This window comes from Liolophura sinensis, chromosome 7 (genome assembly GCF_032854445.1).
Source record: "Liolophura sinensis isolate JHLJ2023 chromosome 7, CUHK_Ljap_v2, whole genome shotgun sequence".
Lineage (NCBI taxonomy): Eukaryota > Metazoa > Mollusca > Polyplacophora > Chitonida > Chitonidae > Liolophura > Liolophura sinensis.
The window spans coordinates 14,556,856-14,584,066 of record NC_088301.1 but is presented as its reverse complement, the minus strand read 5'-3'; the positions used below and the strand labels follow the sequence as shown (position 1 = coordinate 14,584,066).

The 27,211-nt window shown below is 40.1% G+C and overlaps 1 protein-coding gene across 3 annotated transcripts; it reads left to right on the top strand.

Annotated features, from left to right (window-relative positions):
• The first annotated feature begins 794 nt into the window (after positions 1-794).
• LOC135470358 (alpha-(1,3)-fucosyltransferase C-like) lies at positions 795-11,450 on the top strand. Of its 3 annotated transcripts, XM_064749242.1 has the most exons (3): positions 798-988; positions 4,975-5,033; positions 5,596-8,611. In XM_064749242.1, the coding sequence occupies exon 3, from the start codon at positions 5,784-5,786 to the stop codon at positions 7,026-7,028; it is 1,245 nt and encodes a 414-aa protein (XP_064605312.1). In that variant the 5' UTR covers positions 798-988; positions 4,975-5,033; positions 5,596-5,783; the 3' UTR covers positions 7,029-8,611. The 3 variants fall into 3 exon arrangements, 2 of the variants coding, with proteins under 2 accessions (XP_064605312.1, XP_064605313.1); XR_010444387.1 differs by lacking the exons at positions 4,975-5,033; positions 5,596-8,611 and adding an exon at positions 11,195-11,450 and having other exon boundaries at positions 795-988; XM_064749243.1 differs by lacking the exon at positions 4,975-5,033.
• Positions 11,451-27,211: the final 15,761 nt, after the last annotated feature.

Sequence of the window (27,211 nt, the reverse complement as noted above, 5' to 3'; positions counted from 1 at the left end):
CAGATGTTATCTGAAAGCAAGAACTGTAACGTTTATATAAACGTCATCTCAAACTTGACAAGTGGCATTTTGAAATTGAGTATAGCAGCTGTAAAGCGTGCTACAAAAATCAGGTCAACCACCAATTTTAGAAGTGAAGACGTGATTTAATTACATGTGGATGACTGAAAGTTCTGTAAATTTGCTGAAGTCTTTGTGAGTTTTTGAAAGAGTTTGTCAACAAAGTTAATGGGCAGCTGATCCGCAGCAGAAATTGAGGTGGAAAGTGCAATTTGAGAAGGATGCACCCTGGAAAATACCGGCAGTTGTACATGTTCTAGTGGCATGGTTTACATTGTGTGTGAAATTCCGTAAAACAAACAGATCATTATGTACTGTAGAAGATGATGGGACAGCTGCATCAATTTCTGTGGATGTCCTGGGTTGGGGAGGAAGAGTTGCGCTCGCAGCGGAAGGCTGTGTGACTGGTGCATTTGAAATGATGTGGCTCATCTTTTCCTGCGTACCATGAGAAAAAAAAAACAGCGTAATTATTTCTACGATGGTGATACGAAAAAATATCTGGGAGGCTCTGTATCAGGCGGGTAACACGCATAGGTATATGATAAAAATGCATACAACTGATTGTTGGTACAGGTCCTCTTGGGTTTGAGAGTTTGTGGGGGGGGGAGCGCAGGTCCTGTTTAATTTTGTGTGACGTCCTCCAAAAGGAAGCAGGAAGTCACACTACATGCTGCGAATGGCGAGATGAAAACCACGGGCGAAGCTTTGCCATGTCCACCACGGCCAGCTGACCCGCCGACCGAAAGCTGTAGTAGTGAGCCTGTGATAAACTTGAGGATGACAGCGAGCCTGTCAAGACTTGTGCCTGACCTTCGTATCGTCTGAAAGAACGGGCCAAGCTTTTGTTCGTAGTTGTAGCAGCCATCCAGCTCCCCTGTCTGACGGGAAGAAGGTTGATGTAATGTTCACGCAGTCCATCAGTATGGTAAGAGTTAATACAGTGTATAAATGTACATGGTTATGTGAGCATCGGTAGTTACTACTAACTTGACTATACCATTGATAACTAGCTCTGATTAGATCAAGCTACCGCTGTGTGTCAAGTGGGGGAGTGAGAGACAGATCCCAGTTTCACACAGCGGCGTACGGCATTTTTTTATTCGTACGTTTGTCTTACGATATTTTACCGTACCATGTCTTGTATGTGCGATTATCGTACATGCACTGTTTGAAACTGGACCCAGAGCTGCTGATCGAGGGCAGCTGTCGTGGGCTTACAGTACTGCTATACTTTGTTCCACTGTCCGATGCACCATAGCCTCCATCAGACAATAGCCGTCATACAGTAGCCCCCCTCCCCAACGGCACGTCCTGGAGTCCAACCATGTAAGAGGTAAGGAGAGAAGCGTTGATTAGACTAGTAAATGTTGCAGTGTAAATAATAGACCCCCCCCACCCCCCACCCCCCATTATTTTTGTTAATTTTATGTTCAGATTAAAACACCATGTCTGTAAAGTCCGTTTTCGTTGCACTTGTAAGTGGGGTGATTCACCGTAGCACCACGCTGCTGTGAGGAGTATTTTGAACTGAAAACGTGTGTGTGTTTGCCTGAATATCGCTTATTTACAGGTATGTAAACTGTAAGAAGTGTAATTACTATGATTTTATCTCACATGAGTGCCTAAGGTAGCGGTACAGATAAGTGGTCAGTCTCCACGAAAGAGATTTGTATGTACATTTCGGTAATTTCGCTGAGCATAGAGGGCTTGCTCGAGCAGACATTTGAATCAGTAACTTCTGGTGAGCCGAATGGTTCTCGTAAGAAAATTCCATGAAATATGTCTTTGTTTGATTGTTTCTCAATGAGCTCAAAATGTTTAATTATAGTTTTAAATAACTGCTGTCTGCAGCACGAACTGCATCATGCCGTAAATGTTGTGGAAATGTTGTGCAGATACTCCATCATTGAGACCTTGATTGTTGTCATGGTAACGGTTTCAGTGAGGTCACATCGGTGCGTTTGGTAAGGAACAGTAGCTGAAGTGTAATTGCGGCTTATTCAAACACACATAGACGTTTTACTGCGGGTTTATACCATGCTGTTCAACAGTACACTGATGTGTTTGTACATGCCAAAGTATTTGTATTTGTGTGTGAGGACATTGATTATGTTACCTACAATAAATACGCTGTTGTGACGAGTATTTCGAACTACAAAAGTGTGTATGTTTGCCTGATAGGTGAATGTCGTTTATTTACAGTTACAGACGATCCTGGGTGTAAGATAAACAGCAATAGTTTAATTTTCATGCTGTGAATTATTGTTTTTTTTTTGTTTTTTTTTTTTTTTAGTTAATTTGCTATGTTAAATTGCTTGTCATCTGTTTAGTAAGCGGGTTCTACATATGGACCTATATACAGCATAGGGCTACTTGAAATAAATAAAAAAAAAAAACAGAAAACATGGGTTCTGAAAGGTAGAATTACAAATTGTGTTTTAATTGGTGTTTTCTCAGCTTTACCGTCTGTTAAGTTCTCACCGTCTATTGTAGTTACATAACTTACAACCTATATCCCACCACAAGCGAGTTTACCGAAGTAGACATCATTTAGACATCAGCATGATCACATCTCTGTTCCTTACACTTAATTATTTTTAGGATATGTAGAAGAAATCGTGGAACTCCCCACAGCGATAACTCCAGTATCGATACCCGCTTGACAGACATGCATACTCTTCACCATGCAGATGAGTCTGGATGTAAAGTCATTGTTCACACAAGATCGCGATTGCTCGACCCTTGGATTGACATTTACGCATTAGGTTATCCTGATAGATAAACGTGTATCTTGGTTCAGCGTGACCGAAAAGCGTTTAAGGTGCGTGTCACGTGATCGAAGGATTAAATAGGCCGTTATATAAGTTATCTCGGCAAATAATCCACCAGCACAAATTCAATGGTAATATTTTAGAATGGTCCAAATAATTACATCGTATGCATCATTTTAACACAATAGATATAGTACAGATAGGAGTCTGATGTATCTGAAAGGTAGTAATGTGAGCCTCGTGTGCGCATGTGTTACCGTTCAAAATCGGTAGTAATGTTCATAACATATATCACGCGGATTCTTCAAACTTTACGATCATTTTAACACAATGGATATAGTACAGGTACGAGTCTGATATTTTCTGAAAGGCAACAATATGAGCTATCAAAGTCTTAGTAAATCGACACATTTTGATTGGATGAGCGTTTTTTTTTTTTTTGGTTTTTTGGGTTTTTTTCGGTCTGTTTTTTTTTTCGGTCTGATACAGTTTCTTTAAAGAAAACATAACAAATACTACAAATTTAGTTTTTTCGGAAGAGAAGTGGAAACACACCTATACAGACTAAATCATTTTGTTTTGACGTGCTTGTTAGCTCTAGAAATGAACGTTTTAATCCGAAATTTTTCCAAGGCCATTGCATATGTCACATGCGTAACCGAAAACACTCAGTTGCGTCACTCGTACCCCACCCTCATGTCGCTAAAAGTTATAAAGGGTTGGGTTTGCGTGACATCAGCGGAAACATCTATACGTTTGCGTGTTATTATACAGTATCATCCCAGGTAGCTTGCAGTTTTCTCACATGTAAAAAAATTCAGTCAAGCGTGACAATTTGTTTTAATTTTTTTCTGCTGAGTGTGAAGTCAGTGTATTTTGTCACCAGTGGTCTTGATCAGTGATCTCTAGGGGGCAAATTCGTTAAAAAAGAACAAAATAACCGTGCAGAATTATATAGTGTATAACTGCCCCATTTTACTTTGGAATATCCTTGTATATATCAAGAAATGCTGAGGCGAAGTCTTTGTTTTATTCCGACAGTGACCTTGGTGTTATACCGACAGTGACCTTGGCGTTGGTCGAGATTCATGTACAAACTTTGCTGCCTAGGGAGCGGTGCACGCGTTGTAAGAAGTTGTTTTATTAACCCCAGGCTATTTAAACGAATTGCACTACCAGTGGCTATAATACCAGTGACTGAGGAGTTCCTGAGTCCCATGTACATGTTAAACGTCACTCTCTACCTTTCGCTTTACATCACTGCCACCAATAGAGAAGGTTGACCTTGGGTGAGACGCATGTAGGCTTGTTTAGGCTTAGCCTCATCAATTGTGTCCTCCCGCTGAACTATTTAATCATCATTCACCAGTAAAGTTATTATAGGTTAGAATTATGTTGTACATTTGGAGAATGCATGTGTACAAAGTATTATTAGAGACAAAGGCTGAAACGGGTTGTTTGTGTTTTCTGACATCACTTCCTGCCTGATCACTGTAGCCCCAGTGACCTAGGCCTTGTTCAAGATTTCTGTACAAAATGTAGCAATTGTGACTATGATGTAAAGCGAAAGGTGAAGAGCGACACATGCGCTGTAATGAGTACTGTCTCCACTGGATAAATAGCAAATGAAGGCCATTGTGCTCTAATATATTTCCTTTTCTTTTCTTTTCTTGGTTAACTGTAATTATGAAAATAACTAGGGAATGACGAACTCCAACTTCAAATAAAACGAAATTCCACACAGAAACAACTAACTATATATCTATACGGCAAGATGATGGGTTTCCCATTGCACCCATTACTTCTATTGATATAATATACCAAATAAATGTATAGACCGAGCTATCAAATCTTGCAATATTAACAGAAATTGTATCCATTTGCAATGAAATTCATTGCAATTTAGCAAATCGCCCTTCCCAAATGCTTCCCTTTAAATGGTCGTCCTCTTCCAGTGTAGGCCTATATAGAACAGATCATTATCATTTTGATCCCAGCCGCCGTCGTGTTAGTGAAATATTTTTGAGTAGGGCGTAAAACACCAATCAAGTAAATAAATAAATTACATTGATGCCAGAGGCTGACTTTTATAGGCGTAACTATCGCTGAATGGAATTGCAAACTTGGTTCTTCTTTATAGATACTACATTACTGACGGGCCCTATAGTCAACATTAGCCGGTGGCATGGCTATAAATATGTATGTATGATTTATGTAAAGTTTTACAGTTAAATTACATATACCTTGTATATCCTCCTTTATAGGTAAACATATATATATATATACAAGCATCTGTTAAACACGTGTCCTTTTTGCCTCTGCTCTTGGACTGCGCCTATTTTCTCGCATACTTTCCAGTATTTCCACAAAGTCGTTACCTGAACTTTATATACTAGACGTCACATTTAGACTTAGTCAACGTTTCGGGAATCTCAGAGTTTCAGTCAGCTCTTCTCAGTTTTTAGTACATCTTCAGAAAACTCTGTGGACATGATAAACGTGCTTTGAAGACACAGACCTCTTGATTCAGAAACGATATAAGTTTCCTTTTTTTCTCAACATTACCAGGTCTTTAGTATTCAAATTCAGCTGAAAATTATTATTACAAACACTGCAGTTTATCTTGCTGATTGCTGACTGCAATTTCAAGGTGCGTTTTCGGTTAACGTTTTTGTCTTTGCCTTGTCTTGGTCATAATCTTGTATTTTCGCGATGTTTCCATGTTAACCTTTATCCTAACCTTTACATTTGCTTCGTCCAGGTCACACTCATTTCAAGTGATGAAACTATTCGTTAGACAACTTTTGGGTATCTGACGGAGTGCCGGCTTTTATCACACACGAGGCTCAGAGGACTTCGTTACCATGGTAACCACTGCAGACTCACGTGCTTCCTTGCACTGATTTGCCTCCATTCACCAGCGCGAGGAGACTCTGCACCAATACAAACATGAAGAACGCCGCAAAAACGCTGCTGTTTGCTTTGACCCTGGTCTGTACAATGTTCCTGATTTACGTCGTATACCCTGCTATTTCCAGGCGTTACCTTCTACGCCCAGTAGACAATACGGCTTTCCAGTCCGATCATTGGCACGGTAGACCAGAGGAAACTGTCCTGGCTCGCTATGAGGAGATACTAGCTGACTACCACAGACTGCTGACGGCTATTCCAAGACACACGTTCAAACCTTCAGAGCTCTTCAGGGAAACAGGACCGCCATTATCGTCTGTTCTTAAAAATAGGGCGTCTAAAGGGTCAGATTCAGGTCTCAAACGAATTCTTGCTTGGACCCCGTTTTTCGGAGCGGCGGACTGGATACCGAAAACAATGTGTGATGGGACGAAAAAATGTGTAAGTACGTCCGACAAGAATGATTTAGAAATCAGCGATGGCATTGTGGTCCATCCTAGAGACTTGAGCGACTTGCCCCCTGTGCGACTGCCCCATCAAAGGCTTATCTATCTGATTCAGGAGTCTCCGTGGGCAACGGGCATTGATGTCAGCGGGTATAATGGCGTATTTAACTGGACGGTAACATACCGACTGGACTCCGACATCCCGTTCCCTTTCTTCGTCACAACGGCTAAAGATAAACTCATGCCCGAAGCTGAATTCAACCAAACTATGCAGACCATACTCCAATCAAAGACCAAAATCATTGCCTACATGAATAGTAATTGTCACGCGTCGCACACGAAGAGACTGGAATTTCTTTATGATTTGAAAGCCTACTTAAACGTGGATGTTTATGGCGCCTGTGGAAATCTCGAATGCCCGAGACAATCCGATGTTTGCACGAAAACTATGTCACAGTATAAGTTTTATTTATCAATGGAGAATTCCCATTGCAGAGATTATTTAACGGAAAAAGTAACCGAGCCCTTATTACAATGGAACGCGGTGCCTGTAGTCATGGGTGGGGCGGATCCTTCAGACTACGAAAAAATCTTGCCGCCAAATTCGTATATCCATACGTCGGGATTTAACTCAGCTCGTGATCTATTTGAATACCTTATTCTGCTGGACAAAAACCCATCCCTGTACGCCAAGTACCACTATTGGCGGCGAACTCACGTTGGCAATGCGGAAAGCAGTTGGTGTAATCTCTGCCTAGCTTTGCACAACGCATCTTTGCCTGTACAGACGTATTCTGATTTCAGTGACTGGTACAGGCAGGATACATGTGTTCCTTAATTTCAGGGCTGAAACAGATGTGTGTACCGACTTCTGAAAAAGAAGATACATGCGTACTCTGATTACAGAGCTGAAACATATGTGCGTAGCAGCTCCTAAAAGAGGAGGTACATGTGTTCCTTGATTACAGTATTTAAACAGATGTATGTCCCGGATTGAATATGTGAAGATACATGTGTTTTTCGATAACGTGGATGGAACAGATTTGTGTGCCGGGTTGTAAGTGAGAAGGTACATGTGTTCCTTTATTACAGGGATGGAACAGGGTTTTTTTTTCCCTAACTGTTAGTGAGAAGATACATGTGTTCCTTGATTACAGTGATGGAACAGATATGTGTGCCGGATTGTAAGTGAGAAGATACATGTGTTCCTTGATTACAGTGATGGAACAGATGTGTGTGCCGGATTGTAAAAGATAAGATGCATGTGTACGCTGGTTACAGATATGTGTACCGGCTTTTTAAAAAAAATACGTATGTTCGGTGATATAAATGTATATGTGTACCGGTTTTCAAAAGAGAAGATTGGTGTGTGTGCTGCCCTCATTACTCAGCTGAAGTTGTTCTGGCCGTAACAGATGCCTGTGTGCGTCAAGAATACAGAGCAGGGTTAGGTATGTGTGCAGACTGTAACAAATGAGATACGTGTGTGCCTTTGAACATAACAGTGTGTTTGTGCAGGCTGTAACAGAAAAGATGTGTGCCCTGATCACAGAACCGAGTGAACTATATATGCAGGCCATAACAGGTGATAGATTATACCAATATGTGCATGCTGTAACAAAGAAGTTACGTGTGTACGATGGTTACAAAATAGGTAATAGCAATCTGTCCATGCTGTAACAGACCATATACGTGAGTGGGCTAGTTACAGAATAGGTGAGAAAAATGTGCATATGCTGTGATACATCAGATACGTGTGTGCCCTGGTTACAGAACAGGTGATAGCAATGTGTGCATGCTGTAACACACCAGATACACACCTGGTTACAGAACAGGTGATAGCAGTATGTTCTTGCTGTAACAGAGAAGATACGTGTGTCCCTTGGTTACAGAACAGATGATAGCCAGATGTATGCATACTGTAACAGTGAAGATTTGCATGTGCCCTGTTTACGGAGTTCAGTTAACGATGTGTACAGGGTACAAGGAAAATTACACAAAGAGAACACATGCGTATGCCTTGATGACAGAATGAGAACACACGCGTGTGCCTTGATGACAGAATGAGAACACACGCGTGTGCCCTGATTACAGAATGAGAACACACGCGTGTGCCCTAATTACAGAACAGTAATAATAAATACAGTTTACTATTATTTGTATTTAAAAAACACTACATGTAAAAATTCATTAATACTAATATTTAATTAGTATTAACATCTAACGCATTCCGGTACAACCACTGGCCTAGGCGAAATAGTCCGATTTCTCTTTTGCGATAAAAATTGGACGTAACTACTCAGGACAAAAGTTTATGTGATACTTGAAACGATGTCAAGGCAGTATACAGCTGAGGATGTTATCAACAGTTCTGCCTACTATCTCCGCTATTAATGGTTGTCTACATGTTTTATGTTTATTAATAAAACTCTTTTTCACAGTTATTAAACAAAAAGACAACTGAGTGATTTTGTCCATGTATTATTATTGAAAAACACCTCGCTTGTTGTTTACCTTGGCCGAAAATGGGTTCCTCATGTGAAAAAAGCCTACGACGAGAGAGAATCAATCGTATATAGTCCGCCATGTTTCTCCATGTTTTGATGGAGGAGACTGTCAATCGTCTCGCCTTTATTTTTGTTTTTCCGCATCATATCTCCAGTCGGTTGTTACCTGTTCGCATTATTTGGGCCCAACCCATCCGATTAATTAGGAGCATGATAGAGATCAAGCCCATCGGGAAGAATGTAAATTTTTTCATACGTAGATTTTGAATGCTGTTGTGTGGCTCGTGGTGCATTGAAAAGGCACGAATATTTTCACTTCAGTATATGAGATAAACAATATATTTCTTTTGTTTCAAGCAAACACGGTTGAAACAGTACATTACTTGGATTATCACACTTTGAACTCAGCAAAAATCTGAATTCTCTCTAGTTTCCATAGAACTACTACTACATATGCAATTCCATGTATGTGAAAAACTGACATAATTTTTATCATGTTAACATTTCAAAAATAGAAACTGTAATTGAAAAGAACAAATCATAGAATCCAGAATATCAGTTATCATTTGCAGTGATAGTGGCAAATAGGGGGGAAAAAATTCACTGTTACTTTCTACGTTACTTTATGCAAGGGCCTTTTGCAGATCATTTGAAATCGGATTTGTGACTGAAGTGGCTAGAACACCTCTCAACAATGCGGTCGCTGTGAGTTCAATACTAAGTACAATTTCACTTATACTATGGCGGCCAGCATTATGGTGGGAGGAAACCGGGCAGAGCCAGGAGGAAACCCACGACCACCTGCAGGTTGCTAGAATACCTTCCCACCTTCGGCCGGACAGGAAGCCAACATGAGACCGCATTGGTGGGAGGCTTCTGGATCATTGCGTCGTGTAACCCCCTCGGCCACGGAAGCCCTCAACAATACTAAATGTGCGACCCTATTAGAATATATTCATACTAATAGCAGTTTGTGTACAGGTTGCTGGAGATGAGCATATAATAGTAATAATTACATTACTATTAGTTTTAAATTCAGAGAAATAAATATTGCAATGAGAACACAAGACAAATTTAACGGAGACTATGCACCATCTGAGAATGTGTATGGCATTTAAAAAGAGCTAGCATAGGTGAGCAAAGTCCTCTGGAATTCATGGGTTGAAATGTCATAGGGATATAGTTGATTTCATAAAAGCTATGTCAAGGTCAGAAACAGCTACTGGTTTCTGCACACAGGCCTTCATTTTACTACCGTTCCGAACATCATGAATAGATACTTCTGTCCAGTCTTTGAACTTTGGTACACCATTGCTGAAGTAAAATGTCATTAAGCCTGAGGTTAAATACGTCCATAATCTGCTTAGATGTCTCGCCTTTTTCGTTCAGTGTCAATCGCTGCTTCTTACACCACACGTGCATGATACACGAACTTTCCATCTGAAATGTGATGCGTGCGTGTAAGTAAAATGTTTTAACATACTTCATCGTGACGTGATACAGGTTGATTTTGAGCCCAGTGCATATGTAAATTTATATTGCCTAGGCGTCTCTAGTTTGCGTACCCAGACAAGAGATGATTTAAAAAGCACAAGAGAAATATGTTAAATCTAGTAATTATTTGTTGGAGTGTGGAATTGTTCCCAAAGAACATCATATAGGAAGATGGCTTGATTTGCTGGGTCCGGTTATTCTAAACTGGTTATAGGCTTCATACCAGATTGAACTTTAAGCCAAGTCTTCAATGTTGAGCAGAAATTTAAGCCTACGTGCGTATCAAAGGGCACTGGAGCCGGATACCAAAGGTCCAGTTTGTCTAGTGGTGTCTAGCAGTCGTGTAAAGCGAACGTAGAGAGCAGTGCATGCACACTAAGGAGTAGACACAATCAATGCCGTGTGTGTTGGTAGTTTAAATATACTTGCCTGTGCCCGAAGACGTTGATTTAATTCCTATTTTACTCCGATCCAAAAGTAAACATTCAAACATGAAATACAACAAGAGCCGAATTTGCTGTCTTTCTAGCCACACCCAAAACGTGACTGGGGTCTTGAATAACCTTAAAAATCTATGGTAGAGAAAAACAGACCAGAACGGGGTCCAAATATTTACTCTCTAATACGGGTTGTAACAAATCTGTCAGCCGACCAGCCCAGGTAGCCGGTCATACGGTTATAGCCCTTGCGTTTTGTGAAACGGCCTCAGAGGGCCTCTCTAAGCGTATTGAAGTGGAACCCCGTATCCATTATGGCTATTATTGTGTCCTGTACGATGATTGTTGTTGCATGGCCCTTATTTATATGATGAAGTATTTGTATCTTAAAACAAAGCACTGTGGAGGATAAAAACGACCAGTCAATCCTAATTCCATTAGCAGAGAGCTTGTTGGAATAGAATATATGTATGTATGCTTTGTGTTTCACGTCGTGCTTTACGATTTTTAAGACGACAAGGAGTGGTTAGGTGTGTGTACATTTACAGTGTCTTTTTTTGTTGCAGGGCGAGTCAATGCCGCCAAAGTGCTGCCGCCACTAAAGTATCATGCCGAAGATACCGGACATGATACCCAACCCAGACTAACACCACGTCAACCAGTCCTGTTTCCTTGCTCTATCTTTTCAGCAACAAGTGCAATTTTTAAAGGTTTTGGTATGATCCAACCAGGGCTTGATCTGGGTTTCCAACTTTAAGGCGGAAGCTCTAACCATTTGGCCACCGAAGCGGTTTGTGGGATTAGACTAACAGCAATTGTAAACACCACAAAACTTATTTATCACCATGTCATTTCTTCACTTGAACAATTATTCAATGAATACGTCGGCCCGAAACCAATGAGATCGCTGGCTCGAATTCAGAGCTCGCCGGTTCGGCTGAAGCTTCAGGTCAAGAGGTTTGTGATGATCCTGTTGAAAGGCGGTGGTTTAATCCCGCCAGTGCCGTTGTTTGGATTCAAAAACCTGACCGTAATCTGATGGTCGTCAGTTCTGTCCGGTTTCCTCTCACCATCAAGATGGCCACCGTCGTATGAATGAAATATTTTTGAGCATCCAGCATGAAACCTCAGTCAAATAAATAAATAAATAAATAAACCTGACCTTTGTCCCATAAGTGGTCAAGACTTCAGGTGATTTAAATATACGCCCGAACAAATCTTTATCGGAAACGCTCGACTAATCGTCTCCTTTGTAATGTCTATGCATCCACCAAATTTTAGACTATACATACAAATAACCGGAGTTGTAGCGGGGATACGGAGTAAAAGTTATTTCAACTGTGGAATCTATCCACAGGAAACCCACTAATACTGGACTTTATACTAGGTGAAGTAGTTTCACGCCCCAAATCCACAAAATCACCCTCATCAGGACATTACTTCACAAATCTAGGCAAATATACAGCTGATATAAATTTTTTCACTCATAATTACAACATCTTAAGAAAAGCTTACAACAGAATAAATGCCCACAGCATGTAATTGACCAAACCGTTTAACAATTTCCAGAAAATAAATTCAAATCTAAGGTAGCGAAATTAAAACAGTTTGGCCCTGAAAAGACACTTACCTGTCTTAAATTACGATATCTCGGACCAATCACAACCCAGCGTTTTACTGTCACTCAGGTGACAATGGCTCAGTTGCATGCTTTTATGTGTTTTTTGTCATTTCCAAGCTGTATATATACCATGTCACATTATTGTCATTTCGCAGTTTGCCATTACACATGATGATGGGAGAAGTCACTTCTGAAAGCTTGTGAATAAGTCATTATGCGCAAATTGTTTTTTGTCGTTTTGTTCATCAATAGCAATGTTAAACATATCCATTTTCATTCCGTGTCCAGAACATATCCAGTCCCTGGCTGTCAACTAATACGTTGCTCTTATGACTACGTTACCTGCCTGAGACAATCGTCGCGTCCAACACACACACAATATAGGCCTGAACTGATGTAACTCTCTCCACCGTGTATTCAATCCAGTCTCCCAGATACAATTTTGTAACAAGAGTGGCCTCCCCTACCTCAGGGGTAGCCTGGCATGGAGGAGATGTCCTTAAATTAGTGTACCTCTATTTTTCCGAATATATGTGTATGCCTCAAAAGTTTCCTAAAATAACTCTTCTGTTATAATTAAATTATTTAATTCAAAATTATGTGTTGTATGTTTTGTTTTGCAAATATCTGGACGCTGTAAAATACAAATGACAAAATTTAACTCTCATCTGATTAGATTCGAATGTCAGATATTAATGCTGCATTTCTCTATTATGCGTTCTTGCAACCCACCATGATAAAGTGGGTCTAAAATAAAAGTTGTTTTCGATAACGGGAAGCAGAGGGAACGTCCACTCCGTTTTCTCAGTGTGTGTTAATGACACATTTCAGCCCTATGTTTCGAAAAGGGTTTTGTGGGCTGTTAAAGTACAATTTCGAAACGAAAGATAAGGACAGAAAAATGTTGTTTTTATCTTTCGCATTATCCGCACACACACACTTTCCGCATAAAACAAAATAATATTACAACTTTGCGAATCAAATAGCTGTACACGGATTTTGATTTGATTTTAGTTCATTATCAAGGATGGATCTTCAAGGGCCAGTCTTAAAAGGCGTCGTTCTCGTTGGATCAAAATGGCTGTATATGGATTTTGAATTGATTTTACTTCATTGTCGTGTAAAGCGTCCCTCTATCTGGATCAGGGGTGTAAGGTGTCTCTCTCGCTGGATCAGTGGTGTAATTATTCGCTTCTATGAAACTGTTGTGTAATGCGTCGTTCTCTTTGGAGCAGTCGTGTAAGGCGTCGCTCTATCTGGATCAGTAGAGTAAGGCGTCGCTCTCGCTGGATCAGTGATACCGTTATCAAGCATGTATGGCATAACGGTATTAGTACCCATACCGAAATGTCACGCACTAAATAAATAGTAGTTATCATGGCTTGATGACGGTATTAGTACCTACACCGAAACTATAATAGAAACTGGGATCCATGTATTCGTTTTGTTATCCAACTTCTAAATGCCATTTAAAGAAGTGGATCAGTCGTGTAAGGTGTTGTTCTCGCTGGAGCAGTCGTGTAAGGGGTTTGTCTCGCTGAAGCAGTCTTGTAAAGCTTCGTTTTCGCTGGAACAGTCGTGTAAGGCGTCGGCGGTTTTATCGGGGTGCAAGCAATGGACCTGGTATGGTAAGGCGGAAAATCGGCCCCAATGCAGTGCAAGAAGCTTTCTAACTCCAGAAGCGAAACTGACCCTAGCTGTGATTGACATCTGTTTCCACCTTCGTAAGATGACTGGTTTTTCAGTTCTGTCTCAATCCTCTTTTCCTGGTGTATGACAAGCACGTGGCTTATAAGCTCCATACCGTGAGTTTCCCAGGGGTTCTGCCCGGTTTCCTCCTACGACAATGCTGGCCGCCGTAGTATAGGTGAAATATTTTGAGTACGTCGTAAAACACCAATCAAATAAAAAATAAATATAAGCTCCATGCAAAGATGTACTTAAACGAGCCTATATCCGGGTGTAGCGATGTATAGGCCATAAAATCGATAAATTCTAGCCCACTCCAGTGACACTGAAATGTGCTTTTAGTATTAGACTCTGCAGACTGGGGAAATTCAACGCACCATAAATGTAACTCTCTGGAAAATTCCCGTGCACAGGGTTAAATCCCCCAAAAAATAAATATATAAGAAATGTAAGCTTAACCCTTATAACCTCGTTACATATTACACATACCATAGCAAGAGAATAATAGACAAGCACTTGCGCTTCCAACCCGGATTCAGGGTTTGTTTTGGTACAGATGACACATGCATGTTGCGTATTAGCATGCATTAATACTTATCAATTCTGGTTCATAATAATACTTATTTAATACAAGTTAACCTGGCCTATACATGTATTTTTACGCACACAAATGTTTGTTTCCAAAGGACAAAAAGAACCATTAATAACTGCCTTTTAATTCGTTATGTAGTTTCCAAAGTAACTTCGTTAGTTCACTGTACTGTGCAGGATGCCTTACAGACTTTGACCAAAATACGGGTGTTAAACTTGCCAGAATATGACAAAACTGATCACATTATAAAATTAAGATTTGCACATGAAGACAAACGTTAACCAAAACGAAACTTTGACAGCACATAGGAATACAGGTGGCGAGTGCATTTTCAGCAGCTTTTTACTAAATAACCATTTGTTCTATAACCATATAACTTTCATGGGCGCTTCGACCAAGTTTTATACTTCTGATTCGAAAATTTACCGAACTGTGGTAACATTTTGAAGTTTGCTCTTTCTTATCATACCTATCTGGGGCCGATTCTCTGCCTTACTGTCCCAAGTTCTTTGTTAGTAGTACATTGATTGTATATTAAGTCATGTTAATAATGCTTCGTTTAAAAACACAGAAACACTCAATTTTTAAAACAACATATAGGCGTGGAGAAAATTCAGGCGCGGCAGTTAAACCTCCCAAGGGTATCAAAAACACTAAACTCTCGACTGTTTTAATAACGAGATTGTCAGGATATTGAATCTTTCTAAGAATTGATCTTCAAACTTCAGACTTTGATCTATGGCTGTGTTATCTTATCATATTTTTATTTCTGTTTTGTAAATTTATTAGAAATGGTGACGTGAGGTGGAAATTGGATAGGTCTGGTTGTTTTCGAGGCATGAGTAAGATTGTGTGATTCGTCTGACGCCTGGTTTCTTTAGCATGGCCTTTCTTGATACATGGATAGGAATGTATGGTTGGTAATCTGTGTAGGGTCTTCCACATAGTTTTTCTTGAAACATGCGTTGTTCGTGTGATACCCGGTGATTTTTGGCATACCTATTCTCGGTCGGTACACGACATGCTTGTATGATGTCTGGTCTCTTTGACATGGCCTTTCTCAGCACAGGTGTAGGAATATATGGTTCGTATTATACCTGGTGTTTTTGACATGGCCTTTCTCAGCACATGTGTAGGAATATGTGGTTCGTATGATACCTGGTGTTTTTTGACATACCTATTCTCCGTTGGTACATGATATGCTTGCATGATGTCTGGTGTCTTTGACATGGCCTTTCTCAGCACAGGTGTAGGAATATGTGGTTCGTATGATACCTTGTGTTTTTTGACATACCTATTCTCTGTTGGTATATGATATGCTTGCGTGATGTCTGGTGTCTTTGACATGGCCTTTCTCAGCACAGGTGTAGAAATATGTGATTCGTATGATACCTGGTGTTTTTTGACGTACCTATTCTCCGTTGGTATATGATATGCTTGCGTGATGTCTGGTGTATATATATATATATATATATATATATATATATATATATATATATATATATATATATATATATATATATAGGACTGATCACCATGGCTTAATCTACCTGCATGTAGATTAAGCCATGGTGATCAGTCCTAATTACAAATTACATATGATAAAGTTCGAACTTGCCCAGGGAATTATCCATTCGGAGATATATATATAATATGACCCAAATAATGCTAATAAACACGTTAAGCAACTGATCAAGCTTACAATATAGACATATAACAACCTTGTTAATCAGTCAAGATTCAGAATATCTGTTATCAGAACAACCTAAAACAACGGACATGATGAGACTTTCCAATCAGAGTACGATGTATGGGAATATGTGGCCGTTATAATGTCTGGCCTTCAAATTATGCAGCTCTGTGAAGGCATTCAGACAATCCTGTGGAAATGCGTGACCAAGATAATGTCATTAAAGACGTTAAACCGAATGCAAACAAAGAAATCTAAGAGTATCTTCGAAAATATTTCACTGATACAACGGTGGCCAGGATTATGGTAGGAGAAAGCCGGGCACGACCATCCGCATGTGAATGGTAGACCTTCCCACTTAGGACAGGAGATGCTTTGTCATAAGATATCAACTAATTTAACTGTTCTAAAAAGAGGTTTGATGATTTCTAAAAAAAAAAAAAAAGTTTGTTGCCAGGGCAACTTTCCACGATTAATTTGACATTTCTTAATTTCCGCCACGGCTCTGATAGTTGACGAGCGAAGCGATGTGTAATGACATTGGAATCTATGGGACGTTATAACAATTGCAAATCCGCTCCATTTCTCTTGCTGCAAAAAAAAAAAAATACCGCCAGCATACTTCGTTACAGATGGGCGTCTTACGTAACATTCCAAGCAATCAAGGCCCGACTCCTTGGGTGAGTCACGCTATCGTTAATTTCTGCAATCCATTGTCAGCTAGACGAACTCATCGATTAGGCTCACTGAGGCATCCTGACATTGTTACACAAAACTCCCAGCTATAAAGGCATCCGCTGAGACACAGTAAGGTTTTTAAAAAAGGCACTACCGTCGTTACTATGAAACACTGTTCTGCGCAAACAGTAAGCGTCAAAAGGGATGGTTTAAAAATTGCGGAGTTGGTGCACAGTTAGCTAGTTTTGAGACGTTTTCTTTGTTTCCTCAGCCTGCTAAATTTAGCAGCTCCTGCTAAATTTGCATGCCTCCAGCTTTGCCCGGTTTCCTCCCACCATAATGTTAGCTAGTTTTGAGACGTTTTCTTTGTTTCCTCAGCCTGCTAAATTTAGCAGCTCCTGCTAAATTTGCATGCCTCCAGCTTTGCCCGGTTTCCTCCCACCATGATGTTGGCCTCCGTCATATAAGTGAAAAATAAATAAATAAATAAATAAATAAATTTGCTTGTGGAAATTTTGAAAACTATTGCCTGAGTAAAGGATGTTTGTTTGTTTTTTTTTTGTTTTTTTTTTTGTTTTGGTACCTCAGTGTATGTCACCTTCAGACAGTGTACTCTAATACTGATTATATACCGATTACATCGACGTTAAAAAATGCGCACTATTTTCACCCTGTGTAAAAGATCTCGAAGTGTACAGTGCTATAATAGTTCTGTAATAGTTGATAAATATAGCGGAAAAAATTAACTTCAGACTTATTTAGTGCTGAAATAAACTAATCAACAATTGAAACAAGCCCTTTTCAGTGATCATCACGTTTACTCGAGGTAACTAATCTCCCCTTTCACACTTCTATTTAAATCGTTTGTCTTCTTTTTCCAACTGGAGTTGCTCCCCTTTTATCACAGATTACTACCTGGTAACTCGGGTCCACTGTCTTCGCCCAGCATATAGGTTTACGCCTGTTGAGGTTGCAGTCATGCTATCAAGATGTGTGTGTCCGTCGGATCGCCCGCTGATCCTTATTTCCATTACCCTGGTAGTATGGATTGATTGAAGTTTAACTGCATACTTCACAATTTTCCAGTCATATGATGAAGAGACTGGGTGGGGTGTCATGTCTCGCGTGTCTTCGGCGTGATAGTTCATTAGCAGCACTTTTTTTGGCATGGATTCGCCCTGCCACAAGAAGACACAGTATATACACAGGCCCAATATATCCTAGTTGTCAGTTGACTGATAAAATTATACGACGTAACACCCGTAGTATGTATATACATACATCTTCATTTACAACACAAGCCTATCGATACAAAGTGATACTACATGGAAAATGTTTATAACCTTCGCTGGATTTCAAAGACACAACAGATTCCCCAGATCATACATCTTATCTGAACATATATTTTTGCAAAGACCAACACGGTTTCCTCTCTAGAGGGATAGTTACAATTTTGACATTGTAAATTATCCTTTCTTGAACAACAATATACCGAAGGGTCCTGCATATGGTGTGTACATATCTCGTCTTGTTGCATTTGTTTTATTCTGTGTGTTTTGGGATGATTTCAATTAACGCCACAAGTTATTACTGCAAAAAGTAGTGTGCCAAGTTTATTCCATCAAACGCCTTCGCTACAAGTATCTTAAGTTTTACAATGAGTATAATTCTGTTGTAAGTAGATATGGACAGAACGTCAAGATATCTCTGGCGATCTGCTTCATAATTGTGTTTAATTCCACTTAACTCGGGGATAGGTGCTGTATGTTCATCGTGTTGAATTAGATCGCCACGTTGGAACAGTTGAACAGTTGCAAGCAAAGCGCACCAGCGATAAATATTTTGTCGACAACTGATATATTCTAGCATGGTAGACGATTTGAATGCTGATTTCACTCAGTCGCCTAGATCATATCATGGGTCAACACTATTGCGAAAACTATTGACTACTTCTTTTTGCATGATTCCGTCCTATTTTCGTACTTTACATACTTTCTTAGTTCTTTGTTGGTTAATGTTAAAAGCCGTTTTTAGGAATAGGCCTTGCGATTCGTGACCTGGAATGTCCTTATAGGTTGACGGCTGGTATACGAATGTCTGTTTCGACGCATGGATTTGTAATGCTCCTTTTATAATGAAGTGAGTTAGACCTAATGTTTGTACTGTTCAGCATCATGCCTTCATCAAGGAGATCGCACAGTCGAGACAGAGGCTGCCGGATTTGTATCAATTGACAGCCCTATGTCTGGAGGTTCGTCGGGTATTTTAGCTATTCCGGGCTATGCCTCTATCATAAACCTGGATGTCATCATCATTATTATGTTAAACAGGGGTCTCCGTGGCTCAGTTGGTTAGCGCGCTAGCACAGCGTAATGACCCAGGACTCTCTCACCAATGCGGTCGCTGTGTGTTCAAGTCCAGCTCATGCTGGCTTCCTCTCCGGTCGTACGTGGGAAGGTCTGTCAGCAACCTGACGATGGTCGTGGGTTTCCCTCGGGCTCTTCCCGGTTTCCACCGACCATAATGCTGGCCGCCGTCGTATAAGTGAAATGTTCTTGAGTACGGCGTAAAACACCAATCAAATAAATAAATAAATATTACGTTAAATAACATTGCTCATGTTATAAATCTAAACCATACCGGTTATACATACACTTCAAAAATGCGTACAAAGCAAGAACGTTAACGGACACCATTAAGGATGACACTTAGTGATAACCCGATGTCTTAGGTAAACGTTCAGTAAATGTCAGTAAATGCTGCCATCATACCATCGTACCATCCGACCGGCCCGGATAGCACTGTTGGTAGAGCGTCCGCTTCGGGACCGGTAGATCCAGGATCAATCCTTGGTCGAGTCACACCTAAGACTTTAAAAGAGGAAGTTGTAACTTCCTCGCTTGGCGTTCAGCATGAAGGGGATAGTGCAACGACTGGTTGACCCGTATCAGTATAATGGCTCGGGCGGGGCGGCTTACTTGCCTTCGGTAAGTCGTCTCAGTGATGCAGCACTAAATAAAAGAGCGGTGGAAATCCGTCCTGCAACAAGGAGGCACATTACACGTGCATGCACCCTAATGATTCCTTCGTCGTCATATGACTGAAAAATTGTTGAGTACGACGTTAAACCCCAAGCACTCACTTACTCACTCGTACCATCCGATCGTAGTATAACCGGACTACGGTACAAACCAATGGCACGGAGCGATGACACGATTGTATAACAAGGTTTGGGACAATGGCGCGATGCAATGTGGCGGCGGTACGAAGCGAAGGTACAATGGTACCATGGCATGGTAATCATTTCAACAGGCTCCCATGTACTGACTGGCTGGTCGTAACAAGTCAAACTTTAAAGGTGGACTACGGTATGTTACGTTGTCAGGATAGTGTTAGTTGGATCGTCATTGTGTTATTCTTTTTTTTTTTAATAGTTAAGCCTTCCTTTGGCATTGGAAAGTCTTGGCGTTAAAGTGGTTCTTGCTCAAAAATCCGGAAAAATGAAGCAAAACGTGAATCATTTACAGAATACCGTCTGAACGAGACTGTACACTAGAGCTTTGAAGTTGAAGTGGATCATTTCAGCTTTAATTGTATTTGCGTTTCACGTATTAAACAATATATCCCTCACGTATTTATAATGTTAGTTGTATATATGGACACACAAGGAGAAATATGGTGGGTCGAAACGTGCAGAAGATTTGCCAAGCTACAAGGTGTGTATCTGCAGACAACTGTATAAACTTACAGCCATCTACGCTACAGTTACAGCACTGTTCTGCGTTGTGGGTATAAATTGTCCGTGATGCTCGCAGATGTCGCTCTTTATCCAGTACTTCACAATTTCTGTCTAACCCAAGACTGTGTAATATTATCATTTCGATGCAAACCCTTGAAAAGGAACGGTGGAACGACTTATCGGTTTCTGTTAAGCTTGGGAAACAACAAACAAAGCTTAACATATGTTACGAGATTTTTTTACATCCTATTCAGAATTCCGGAACAAAGCGCCAAGATAAGAACCCAGAGGGGAAGGCTCTAGTTCCCATCTCTGGCCAGAAAGAATAACATGGCCTCCTTACTGAGACTAATCGGTTACAGATGATGTTAGCAACGTTATAACGTGGAAACAAGTGTAGCCTGCTTTTTCTTCTCATCCCTGTAATTGTTTACCCCCTCACATCTTTACACTAACCGTGTCCTAAGTGGTTAGTCTACAACTTCTATACTGGCATGGTACATGCTATGGAAATTAATTTCATTCATTCGCCGAGAATATTCCTTCATTCTTTCCAACATCAGTGAAAAATGGTGACTGCTTTTCTATAAATGGTTCTCTCCTGAGTTTGTACTTCATGTACTTTCTTACTTCTTGTGGCTCAGTTGGTTGGTGCGGTAGCGCACCGTTATGACCTAGGAGTCTCTCACCAAAGCGGTCGCTGTGAGTTCAAGTCCAGCTCATGCTGGCTTCCTCTCCGGTCGTGCGTGGGAAGGTCTATCAGTAACCTGCGGCTGGTTGTGGGCTTCCCCCGGGCTCTGCCTGGTTTCCTTCCACTATATTGCTGGCGGCTGTCGTATAAGTGAAATATTCTTGAGTACGGCGTATAACACCAATCAAATAAACAAGTAAATAAAAATTCTTACTTCTTTTGTAGTCTCTGTTAAACGTCGTTTTGGGAATTGGCCTTGCAATTGTTGAATAAGAATGCTCATTTTGGCGTAGTGTTCTGTAATTCGGTGTGATTGATACCATGCATCAGGTAATATTTATATAGAGTACACACGCTCTACTTGGTTATTGTGTAGGATTTAGTCAGTCTACTCTGGGTGCGAAGGTGATATTATAGTTGTTCAACACGTTGTTGTATGCTGTCATGAAGGCGTCAATAGAGCTTATTGTCTTAGAGCAAAGCATTATATGAGTTTGTTGAACCTGTAAATATTGTAATTTTAAACTTTGGAGTCAAAGCTGATCGGCTAAATTAAATACAATACCCTCCACATACAATACATAATCATATAAATCCTGTATGATATTCAAAACTCTCCGATTGTTTCATGAATAATTTTCCCGTTTTGTTTTTTTTATCTTTTTTTCCTGAAGTAAAACGTGATTTAAAACCGAGTCGTCCATCAGAAATTACAGACGTCAAATCGGCTATATTCAGAGTTAAAACTGTATCATCATGATCAATAATGGCCACTTTTGATATTAATAAACATGGTAATTTTAACCTCGGCAGTCCAGGCTAATTGACTAAATTATGTACAATGTCCTACACATAACCATGTAAACGTGTATACTCGATGAGGATGACACATTACCTGATGATGACACATTACACGGTGATGACGTATTACATGCTGATGACACATTGCATGGTGATGATATAGTACCTGATGATGACACATTACATGGTGATGTCACATTACATGATGATGACACAATACCTGATGATATTACATGATGATGACACAATACCTGATGATGACATTACATGGTGATGACACATTACATGGTGATCATAAATTACATGATTTTGACACATTACATGATGATTACAAGCACGCCCGAAATACAGAACACTATACCATAATGCCATGTACCGTATCCGAATACGATTATACTGTATGGTTTGTTTGGAAAATCTGATGGCAGGTTATATACGGGTATGATGCGCAAAATTATTCTTTTATTTTCGGATTCTTTTTTCAGTCTTGTTTTAGTTCTCTTTTTCTGAAGTAAAGCCTTGGCTTTATACCAGGGCGTCGATCTGGAATTACAGGCGACAAATCGGCTATGGTCAGAATTGAACTCGTGTCCTTAGTCATGTTTGCTGAATGGTTAAGGGCACAAGGCGCACGTGTGCATCAGTCGAGTTTTATGCATGTAACCGTAAACGGGTAAGTACTCAAAGGATGAACACATGTTCGATAGAGGTCTGGTCCCGGTTCTAAATCCAGACATCATGCTTTGTGTTTTTGTAACATCAGGTAGAATGTTGACAGAGCTGTACGTAGACGAAGCGGAACTTGAAGGAAAACACGAGCTGTCTACCATCGTTAGCCGTGAACAATGAAGCGATAACCTGGGGGAGACGAAATACATTCTTCTCCGTGTAATTTCGTCTGTCAGACTCTTCTAAGGCTTCAGCTCTGATTTAGTGCTCGTACCTATTTCTGTCGATGCATTGTTCAGGTTTCTTGTTTATCACTTATTCGATCTTTTCAAGGCATAACAGTGTTCTGGCTTTCTTATGTTTGTTTTTTTTTTTTTTTTTTTCGTTTGTTTTCGTTTGAATCTGTGACTCGGGCGTCACATCCGGTCGTTTTCGACATTTCCTAAATTTGACCTATTCGTGCAAGAAAAAAACCTCTGTGGAAAGGTGCTACTGGCTAATGTTCAGGAGTGGCTTCTACATGCATCGAAAGAAACAAGTGTTGAATCTGTTTCAGAATAGACTTTTCCGCACTGTCAATCAAGAACACGCAACTGACCAATGATAAACAGTATTGTTACAAATAGGTCAACTGGATTTCCCACTCATTGGTGTGTTTGGTCTTTTCTGTGACGTCATGACGTCACAATTTCATCGGAAATGGAATAAAAAGTAACGTTGTCACGAGAAAGGGTGGTGGGACATCGAATGTGTTGAATCCATCCATTGTAGTGTTCTTCAGATCTAGGGAATCCTTTCGTCCCTGCACATAGTGCATATATAGTTTAATGACTATATTTGGTGGCGTGTGGGGATGATATTGTAGAAGTCTGTATAGATTTATAATGTTCTGATTTGGTGTCTTCGAAAATAGATCTGACCAAGTAGGCTACAGTCTGCTTCTTAACAAAATAAATTTGGCGACTGAAAACATATTTATTTCTTAACTTCAAAGTCAACGGGAATTTATCTTGTTAAATGTGAAATAATGGGGGTGGGAATAGTGAACAGTGCGTAATGCTGTCTATGAAACACACCATTTGAACGGCAGTCAATTAGTTGATGTTACTGCAAGTCAAGATTGCATGGTTTTCTATCTGTATGACGTATAGACGGAATGCCGGTAAAGGGCTGCAGTTCACCAAGCGGGAGAATAATACATTAATACAAGACTTCAAAATAGCATGCATCTTCACATTTCTAACTGCGACATGCATTTTTAACAAACACAGTCTTCAGTGGGCTTAAATGGCAGTATTTCTATAAATACACGTTTTATGTGTATTATGTGAACACATAGTGTGCCCTTTCACACCAACCCACCCCATGGCTGAATTCTTTGGTTTCAATCTTCATTATTTGTTGACAAATGACAAGTATACATTCAACATATTTATTTGAATACTTGCCGTGATTCGCCGTTTCATATCGGGATTCAGTCTGTCAGCATTATACTACATTGGCAACAATCTGGGTGTTATGTGCCAGCCTTATCAGCTTTCAAACTATATGTTCAAACGCCGATGACGAAACTCCATCACGTGATATCAATCTATCTATCGCGGATTTGTCCTTATGGAAATCCTGAATCTGCGGGCGGATGTCCCTATAAAATAATCTTGACATCTCCTTTAGAATTGAACGACCTCTCCTGGTCGACTCTTTGTCCCACTTCATTTCCCTGCATGTTATCGAGTGCATTTATCTATGTTAGAGCCAGGAACGTTTTTTGTTTACAGATTCCGTTATAAGAGGAAACCGTTTGATCGGTTAGGCCTCCCTTGGGAAATCACTCGGGTTTGAGTAGTGACCCAGTTCTTCGGGGTGAGCAATTTGACCATTTGTTACTTTCTAACCCATTGTTAACAACAACTTACACGCCTCGTCGCCCGAAGGCGATGTGTACGCCACACAAGCTTCTGTCGATCGAGATGAAGTCATTATTTCATCCGAAATGAAAATGCAAGGCGGAATATATACTGTTTTTGTGTCGATTATGGTGGACTTCCATAAAGGTTGCTCAGATCGATTCAAACTGTGTTTGAAGGTGCAAACGCGACGGGGTAAACGAAATTATAGCGTATGGGAATCAGGTAATCAATTCTAATTGTCAACCCGATTAAATTGCTCCTCTGTCATCATCATTGAATACTGCAAACGGTTTCATTACTGCAAATTACGTGCATGCCGTCATGTTTATGCCGTTACATTGACCCAGCCTGGAAAGTCATTTCACTGTACATTATGGAAGATGAGTCTTAAGACGAATCTCGTACTCTGATTGACTGCAGTTGTTGTTGTTGAACCTTATCGAATAGTGCAAGTGATGGTACTAATTTCCATTCTAAGTTGACACAGAGGTACTGGGTGCTAACTACATCTAAAGAAATATCCGATAACACATTTCTCTTTGAGTGACCAAAGCTTAGTTTCCATCAGAATTTTCTTTTCACTGTACAGATGAGTGAAAGAACGGACTCGTCATACCCAAATTATGGAAATGATTAATTAATCCATAGGAGTTTCATTTGTCGATCTACAAGATATGTATGTCAGTGCTCAGAGAGCTACTAGTTTTGACTTCAGTAAGAGCAATGTTACTTCAGATCTGGCTAGCGACAAGTCAGATTAGGGAAATGATACTATGTCTGACTTCAGTGAGACTAGTAGTCCTTCAATCTACTTTAGTTAAGACCTATTTTGTACACTGAGCTTTAGTGAAAAAAAGTTGAATCGAATAGTGACGTAACTATTGATCGCTTACGTCCCAGTTATTACCTGAGGGGTGGGGGGATTGGGGGTAGGGCGTAGAATGAGTGATATGGAATCTGCACTGTTTAGATGTTAAAGGAGAAGAACATTTAAATAGTAATCAAATCCCATTGAAAAGAGTATGCATTTCCTTGTAGGTGCATGCCATAAAAAAAATTCTAGTATGTACCTCAAGTTGATAAATTATAAATAAAGTCGGCGCCAAAATCCGCTGTGGGCGATTCCATTTTGCCTAAGAACTAGTCCTGAAGTCTTCTGTGTTAGGAGGAGAATTGCCGTCGGAAACTGCCGAAGTGCAGTTCGTACATTTCCGGTAGAACTCTTCTTCCCAGAAGGTAGCGAACAGTACAGTTCGTTTTCCGCTTGACGATCGGGAAACTGGAATGTTGGACGTAGGTTCCGAGTTTACACGAACAAGCCGGCAGTTTTAACGACTCTCATTGGCTGAGAGGCAACACACTCCCAGCATAATATTACAGGGTGTTAAAGATGGAGGACGCGATGGACGATTTATGCCAACTTTGGCGTTTTCAGGCTTTACGTGTATGGCGAGGAAATATGGCAAAATTATGCAGCACGCACCACCAGATAGAAAAAAAATGTGTTCATTTCAGCCTATAGTGTCATGTTTTTAGGTTTTCTTCTCCCTAAACCAAAGGGCAATCACCTGCTTCTGGGCAGATTTGCCTTTATAATTACAATACACGAAGATAAAATAAAAAATGGAAAGCTTTTTTTTTAGTACAAAAATGCTAATTGGAATCTTTGTGTTAATAAAGAGGATAAAGATGAAATTTCAACTCAGTAATGACTCTAACGAACTAATTAAACCATATCATCGTTTACACCTATTCAGATTCAATAATGAAATGTTAACGTAACCTGAACGGAGCGGTATTCATCTGTTATTTTACATGGTTTTTACTTCTGAATGCGGTACACCGCTGTACATATAGCCGGAGAACCTGTATTCGCACTTGGAGGCCAATTCCCCAAGTGGTACTTGTCAAATGACAGAAAGCTAATTGCATCGATACAAGTTAATCTCCATACGGGAGTTCAAGCTGTATTACCAGGGATAAAAAATGGAATTAAAACCAGGGCGCATGTCAGTCACACAGCAGCCTGCTATAGGTACGGGAAAGGCTGGCATCAGCCTAGGTGTGTGATTCAGAGCTATATATATGTGTCCAAAAGAACGTAACCAAGACTTTGAGAGATGACTGAACAAAAACATACACATGATGCATATGCAAGAGATATGTATTCAAGAGAGTGAGGTTTTAGCATTGTGTGAACCAGATGACACTCCATGACAGGAGAAATCTTGATGAACAGTGACATAAAGACACGTGAGTTTCTAATGAAACAAGTTAAAATGATATTTGTATCGTTTCTTTTAGAAAGTCGGGTTGCAGTATGTCTTTGCTCAGCTTTCAGAGTCATTTTAACACTGTAAATACATATCTGATATGCACTGGCAGGCTGTAATTTGAGCTGTTCTTGGTAAATAGAGAAAATTTCAATTCATTAGCGAATATGGATTTTTTACTAGAAATCTCAGGTATAACTTTTTAAAAGAAATATTCAAGGAAAGGAAAG